Source organism: Mastomys coucha, unplaced genomic scaffold, assembly GCF_008632895.1.
Source record: "Mastomys coucha isolate ucsf_1 unplaced genomic scaffold, UCSF_Mcou_1 pScaffold8, whole genome shotgun sequence".
Classification (NCBI taxonomy): domain Eukaryota; kingdom Metazoa; phylum Chordata; class Mammalia; order Rodentia; family Muridae; genus Mastomys; species Mastomys coucha.
Window position 1 is genome coordinate 33,302,522 of NW_022196914.1, and position 7,011 is coordinate 33,309,532.

The window sequence follows — 7,011 nt, forward strand, 5'->3', positions numbered from 1 at the left end:
GCGTGGAAAGGATTTAAACTGCCAACAAGAAGCTGGCCTAGGAGCAAAACGAACAAATTCAACCACTACCACCACGGGAAGACTGTGCGCCTGACAGTGGTTAGCTCGGTGAAAACACTGTTCCAAGACCCTTCTCCCAAAGGAGTCTCTGGCGAAACCACAGACCCCTGGACTGTGCCCAGGGTTTCAAGATCGCATACATCACCCGCCTCCCCCCAAACGCAGAAGCACAGGGACAAACAGCTACAGCCGCGTGGACATCGTTTCATTTAGTTTATTAGACAAAAATATATGATTTAAACAAGTTCGCTGACGCGCTATTTACAATCTGAAATCACGCTATATACAGAAAGGGGGATAAAAGAAACAAAGAAGACACAAACACGGAGTGGGGGGCATTTACCGAATCGGGTAATCAACCCGAGCGGCAGGCTGAGCCTTACTCCCCCCTCCCCAAGCGCTTAGGCAGGATGAGCCCCTTTCTGCAGAGAGCGATGTGTGAGAATCACTGACGCTGCCGTCACGTTTGTCCTTTACACAAGTCTCAAATATTTGTCTTAATTCTTCCCTTGTCTCCTCCCTCCCAACCCCTCCCACTCCCCTCCCCCAGCAAAAGTAAAAGACGACCCCCCCCCTCAATCAGGCAGACGGGAGGGCTGCGAGGATCCGAGGCGTTCCCTCCTGCGGGGCCAGCGAGCTGTACGAGAAACACAGCAAGAAGACATCAGCAATGAGTAAACAGATCCTGTGGCCAGCGTGCCCCAGCTTCTTCCGGCAGAACCCGGGCTGGAGCTAGACCGCTTCCCATTAGGCTCCCTGCTCCAGAGAACTGGAGCTAACTGGGCTAGTGGTGCTCTCCAATTAGGTCTGCAGGACCCTCACCGCCACTTCCATCCCGCCCCAGGGCAAAAGCAAAAAGCACTCACTTGTCGCGCACCGGCTGGAAGGGCGACTTTAGCTGCTGTGGGGGCGAATCTGGCCTGGCGACTAGGTCTCTCTCTGCGAGGAAAGAGATTTGCAAGATTAGGACAAGGGTTAGGTAGTGGGGTGCTCAGGCTGGAAGGGTCTCTATGCCCAGATTCCTTGATAATGCTCAGGTAAATTTCCTGTGACCAATGTCTGCCCCTATACCTCCGTGGAACAAGCCCTCGGATACAGCTCAGTGCCCTCGGAGAAACTTAGGCCTAGCTACTATATTGTCTCCCCTACCCACCACTCACTCATCTCTAGGTCTCTGTAAGTCCCGGACCAAATAAGTAGGTGCGACCTTTTGGCTCGGTACCTGGAAGTGCAGGACTGCTACGTGCTGAGGCTTTCTCGCCATGGAGCACCCCGGTGGCAACCTGGACCGGCGGCTGCGGAGGTGGCGGTGCGGTCAGGTGTGGGCCGTGAGGTGCTGTGTGTGGCGCGCTGACGCCCAGGAAAGATCGCATATTCAGCAGCGAGCCCTGTGCTAGGAACGCGCCGTTGGTCCAGTTGGAAAACTTGCCTATGTGGCAGGTGTACAGTCCGTGGCTGGGTAGAAAGGCCGGGTGTTGCAGGGGAGAGCCGCTGGGCGGCCCGTGTGCGCTGGCGTGGCTGGAGGGTGGTGGTGGAGACGCCTTAGGCGCACCGTCGGGGCTAGTGGCTGTCTCAGCCAGCGACCAGATCTTGGGCTTGCTGTGCGGCGCGCCCTGCAGGCCGACCGCCGCGGCGCCAGGACTCAGCAAGCGTGTGCTGCCGGGCTCTGAGACCTCCTTAGCCAGGCCCAAGGGCGAATCTTGGGACTTGAGTGTCTCGGCGGCCGACAACGGGGAGCTCTGGTCCCGAGCTGAGGCGGGAGGGGCTACGCGCGCCCTAGGAGCCTCCGCCTTGTCCTCTTCGTCTTCGTTGCTCTGGTCTCCATCACGCTCGTCGATCTGATCGATGTCAATGCTCTCCAGGTCGATCTCCTCGTCGTCCTCGGCCTTCTCGGGGTCGCCCTCGGTATCGCTGCCAAAGAGGGCGCCGTCTTCCTGGTCCTTGCTGCGCGCCCCCCAAGTCACCTTGTTCTCCTTCTTGAGGCGCCGACGCGCATTGGCGAACCAGGTGGAGACCTGTGTGAGGGTCATCTTTGTGATAATGGCCAGCATAATCTTTTCTCCTTTGGTGGGGTACGGGTTCTTGCGGTGTTCGTTGAGCCAGGCTTTCAGCGTACTGGTGCTCTCGCGCGTGGCGTTCTTGGGCCGTCCGGGATCCCCGTATTGGAACTGGCCATAGGGATAATAAGCAGGCGTTGTGTGGGCTGCGAAGGTAGCTGGGTGCACCCCGGGGTTGTCCTTGAGTTCATACTGAGAGCCCTGAAGCAACCGCAGAGCAAGAGAGAAGAGAGAAAGGAAGTGGAGAGAGAAAAGAGATGGGGAGAGATGAGTTTCAGGAGCTAGGAAAGGAAGATCCGTGCTGCTATGGACCCTGGGGGCACTTGATTCACCAGGCTCAGAAAAAGAACACACACGCATACACACACACACACACACACACACACACACACACACCACTACTTGGAGAGTCAAGGCAGCTAGACTGGTTGTCTTAAACTGGATTGTAGGCGCTGGATCTCCACTAAACAGATTTTTAAAAAACTGTTGTTCACTCTAGAAAAACTTCTAGAAGCCCTGAATTTTTAGAACTCAGCACAAGCCCTCCCCCTCCCCCTTCCCGAGTCTCCCCAGAACCCTTGGTCCCCAACACCACCCCTTTGCGAAATTCAGATTTTCAAGTTCAGCTTACACTAGCTGGAGGGGGAAACCTTTTATGTAGGCTGATGAAACAGTTTCTCCAAAGTGAAGCACTCAGAATTCAAGGCCCCTCCTTCCCACCCTGAAGGACTCAATCAAAATAAACCATCCAGGGCACACTTCAGTCTAAATTCACCACCAATTTAAAATGAAAGCGGAGCCCTCCTTTTGCCTCCCAAATTAATCTGCATATAATGGTTCACTCACACTTAGAGGTCTGTAGTGGTGACAGGTAATTTAAAATTTAATCCTGGCCATCCTTGGTAACAATGACAAAACACATTTTTTTTTTTTAAATACAAAAGGAGAGCTTATCCGGTAAAATATTAACGTCAAGCCCTGGAGCCACAGGCTGCAGCTCAGGGGAACCGGTTCAGTTTCCTGGGCCTCTTCTTGGTTACTTTATCTCTTAAGTTTGACTTTGATCTGCAGCCGAGCAAACAGAAACTGTTTGCAGGCATTTAGAGGCCATGATTTATTTGCAATCAATATTCTTTTTATCATCAGTAGTAAAACACAGCAAGTCAAATTATCCCATCAGGTTTTTTGGTAAATAACATTTTATCTTTCTAACAGCCTCATTAGGCCTCATTATTACCATAAATTGCCCAGACAGACATTCACTCACAATTTTATCTTTGGAGTTCCAAATACCGGCTCATAAAAGGTTGGAAAGCTAGGCCTCAACTGAGGGTTTGGATTTAGGATTACTTTCCAAGAACCCGGTAGGAGACCTGGAGGTAACACAAACACCTTAGGGGACCAATTTTATTTTCCCTTTAGTTTAAAGAGAAAACAAAATTAAACAACAACAAAACCCTCCCGTGGGCCTTCCCTACCTCACCACAATGGGAGCAGACCCCTCCCCCACAAGCACACAGGCAGGATTCCCAAATGGCTCACATCTGTATTCAAATTTTTAGTTAAAAAATACTCGCAAACATAATAAATAAATCACCCTCCATCTTCCATTTCAAAAGGGATTCAGTTACCAGGTTAGCAAAAAAAGAAGTCGAAACCCTAAGAAAGTTACTAAAAGCTTATTTGTTTGACTAATTAGTTTAGTGATCGAGGCCGCGCCTAAGAGGCTTCTGTGGTCCGAATTCGTTTGTGCTTCGCCATTGTAAACTGTACATTTCGTTTTTCCAAATTATTTTAGTTGTAATCGTAAAGGAGAAACTCAGTCTCATCTCTGCTGGGAATTGTTTTTGAAAGGGCACCTTGTAAATCTCTCATCGCTCCCGGGGCATACTGGCTGCCTGAACAAAATGGGGGCTGATCTTCCTGGTTGGGAAGCATCCGAAAGGCAACTGACTGGCCGGACCACTGAGAAATAGGCTTTCAATCTAAACTACAAGAAAAGTTCGGAAAATCGCTCGCGCTAGTCGCTTTGCTCCTGCACAGTTGGAGGCCACCCTTTTAGGGGGATCTGATCTGGTCTGTTTTGCCAGAGACTAGATAATTCAGAGTTCTTGGAAATCGCTCTATCCAGAAGATAGCAGGGCAGCAGGGGGCTGCCTCCCCAAACCCCGCGCCTGCCTCGCAATTTGCTAGCGGCCTCAAGTTTAAGCAGCCGGACCTTTCAGTCAAACCAAGGAAAATTGATCGTTCGGAAGGACAGACAGGCCAATACTCCTGTGGAGAATTAAATTTAAACACACCCCCATCGGACACCCACTGGGACAGGAGATGGGAGAGCACCATTTATTTTAAGCCTTGGGACGCTGTTCCTTTAACTCTCCCTTATGTAACACGGGAAGAAAAGTGCTTTTCTTTCGGCTCAAATGAAAAGAAAAGTTGGGCAACTTACGAAAGTAGAGGCAAACATCGTTTCGGAAGCCAGAATTTATGTCAATTTAGTATTTCTTAACCCTGATTCCTATGGTCCCTACACACTCCATTAAGAGACCTCTCTGCTCTGCGGATGTCTATTGTTTGTTGGGATGTTTTTGACCGACTCCGCTAGGTTTAACCGGTTCCTTTTGGCAAAGTCGAGGGCAACTTTATCGCTGCTCTGCCAAAGAGAGAGAAGGAAGGTCTTCTGGGCCCAAGGGAAAGCTCTTGCGGCGTTCAGGCGAGGCCGGCCGCGAGGCCAGGGCAGTGTTAGTAAAGCGGCCCTGGCTGCGGGGGCCCGGCGGGCCTGACCTGTCGCACTGGAGGCGCCTGGCGGTTTTGCCCCGGACCTCCAGCGCCTGTCGCGGTCACAGGCCTGCTCTCGAGGCTTCTCTCCACTAGCGCGCAACCCTCTTTACCGCTCGGGTCTCCAACCTCCCAAGACCGCAGTGGTCACTGGCTGGGCCTCTTGGCACTCCCGAGTCCCCAGGGAACGAGGTCCCCGCCACCAGATCCCCTCCGCAGGACCCTTCTCGCTCCTTTCCCAGACACTGCCTGCTGATCCTCTGTTTCTGTTTCGGCCAGCCGCTCCCGCTGTCCCCGGGCGCCGAGATCTCCCGTGGGTGCGGGCCAGGAGGACGCGCGGGAGGCGGGAGCACTCACCATCTGCGAGAAGAGGCTGAGGTCCGCGGCGTAGGGCAGGAAGGCGCTATAGTTGGGTGCGCCAGCGTACGGTCCCGCTGCGGCGTACATGCCCAGCACCGAGGTGACCGCGGCCGCTCCCGCGCCCGCTCCCAACTCCGCAGTCCCCGGCCGGCCCGACGAGGCGGCGGCCGCAGCCGCCGCCGCCGCAGCCAGCACCCCAGGGCGCTCTCCACCGTAGGCGCCCGGGCCCGCGGCGCTTAAGTATTGCGGGTAGCCCAGCTGAGGGAAGGACATGTCCGCGGGCTCGGTGGTGGCAGAGGGCAACACTATCTGCGCGGGCAACGAGACTGGCTGGCGATCGGAGGAGGCGCGGCTCGGGGACTGCGGGCCGCGGGCCGGGCGCGCTCCGGCCGGCCCGTGGGCGGGGGCCGCTCGCTGTTCTCGGCCCAGTGCTCGCTGGCGGCGCCCGGCTCCCGGCTGCGCCAGGCTCTGAGATCGCGCGCCGACTGCGGCGGCCGCCCTCCGCTCGGCGGCGGGGCTCTCAGACACAATTTGAAGTTGATGCTTTGATTGGCATCCCCTTGAGCACAGGCCCCGCCCCTGGCTCCCCTCCCGCCCCCTCCCTGCCTCCAGCCCGCCCTCGCTGGCCGCTCCCGCCCCTCACGGCGAGCACGTGGTGCCCCGCGCCCGCCGGGCCACCTCCTCCTCCGGTGGGCGCGCGCGGCCCGTTTGCTGGTGTGGGTCCGGAGGCCGCAGGCTCCTTCCCAAGCAGCCCCCGCGGCTTTTGACAACCTGTCGACACCGGTTTACAGCTGTCTGACACCCGGTTTTGCATCCAAGATCTGTTCCCCCACCCCCTTTTTAACAAAAGCAACTCGGGGATTGCGGTTCTACAGCTGGGGTGGCAGGGAAAGAGGCCTGGGGCCAGGGGACAGTCTATAGCGAACAGCCTCTCCTCTGTGGCTGGCGCTTCAGCACCTCCGTGGGACTTATTTTGGCTCAAGTGTTCGTTCGGATAATTCAACGCGTGGCTAGACAACTCGGATACAGGGTGCGTCGTCTCCCTGGCCCCACTTGGTATCAACCGATCCTCTGGAAATTGCCGGGCCCCTTGCACTTGGAGAATCGGGATGTGGCCGCGCTCTGTCAGCTTCTCCAAATATAAAAACTTTGAAAATGGGCAAGCCAGCTGAAAAGTCGCTGCCTAGCGAAGGAGAAGAGATCCTAGAGGGAGGGGGGGACGGACCTTCTCAAGGTAAAAGGACTGGCGAATCTTGCCTATAGCCACCTACCACCTTCGTCCAGCTTTGGAGAAGCCTGCACGGCCTGGGCGCCCGCGTTTGTCCACTAGGTGTGCAGACGTGGAGTCAGTATGTGTGGAACTCAGGTACCTGAGGCGGCGCTGCAACTAGCCAGTCCGTCCGACAGGACAGCCGCCAGTCCCCTGGCCTTGAGTCCCCCACCCCCACCCCCACTCTGCCCAGTTCCTATCTCAGATGCTGGGAGAATGAAAACTAGGCAATTTGAAAGCTCTAGCAGCAGTTATGGGGCCTGGGCCAGGGGCCTGGCTGCTCTGTTCTCAGGGCAGACTTGGAATGCACCTTCCTCTCTCATGCAGCAGGGCTGAGCCCAGAAAGATGCTTCTGCACTGGGTTTCCTAGATTGGTATTGGAAGTGCAGAACCAAAATGTCCAGAAACTCCTAGACCACGTTTCTTGCTGCTGCCTATAATGTGGCATAGGCTTGAGTGTGTCACATCACATCATCCTGGTGGAGC

General features: G+C 55.4%; 1 protein-coding gene across 1 annotated transcript; it reads right to left on the bottom strand.

Annotated features, from left to right (window-relative positions):
• Positions 1 to 256: 256 nt before the first annotated feature.
• Irx1 (iroquois homeobox 1) lies at positions 257 to 5,771 on the bottom strand. Its single transcript, XM_031360346.1, has 4 exons — positions 5,253 to 5,771; positions 1,283 to 2,318; positions 927 to 999; positions 257 to 697 (listed from the first exon to the last, which is right to left on the bottom strand). The coding sequence occupies exons 1-4, from the start codon at positions 5,526 to 5,528 to the stop codon at positions 640 to 642; spliced, it is 1,443 nt and encodes a 480-aa protein (XP_031216206.1). The 5' UTR covers positions 5,529 to 5,771; the 3' UTR covers positions 257 to 639.
• Positions 5,772 to 7,011: the final 1,240 nt, after the last annotated feature.

Excerpts from the sequence above, each read along its gene's own strand:
- Irx1 (XM_031360346.1), bottom strand. The coding sequence starts at position 5,528 with ATGTCCTTCCCTCAGCTGGGCTACCCGCAATACTTAAGCGCCGCGGGC. Across the intron at positions 2,319-5,252 it reads TCAGCCTCTTCTCGCAGATG|GGCTCTCAGTATGAACTCAA; the intron begins GTGAGTGCTCCC and ends CGGTTGCTTCAG. Across the intron at positions 1,000-1,282 it reads TAGCAGTCCTGCACTTCCAG|AGAGAGACCTAGTCGCCAGG; the intron begins GTACCGAGCCAA and ends CTTTCCTCGCAG.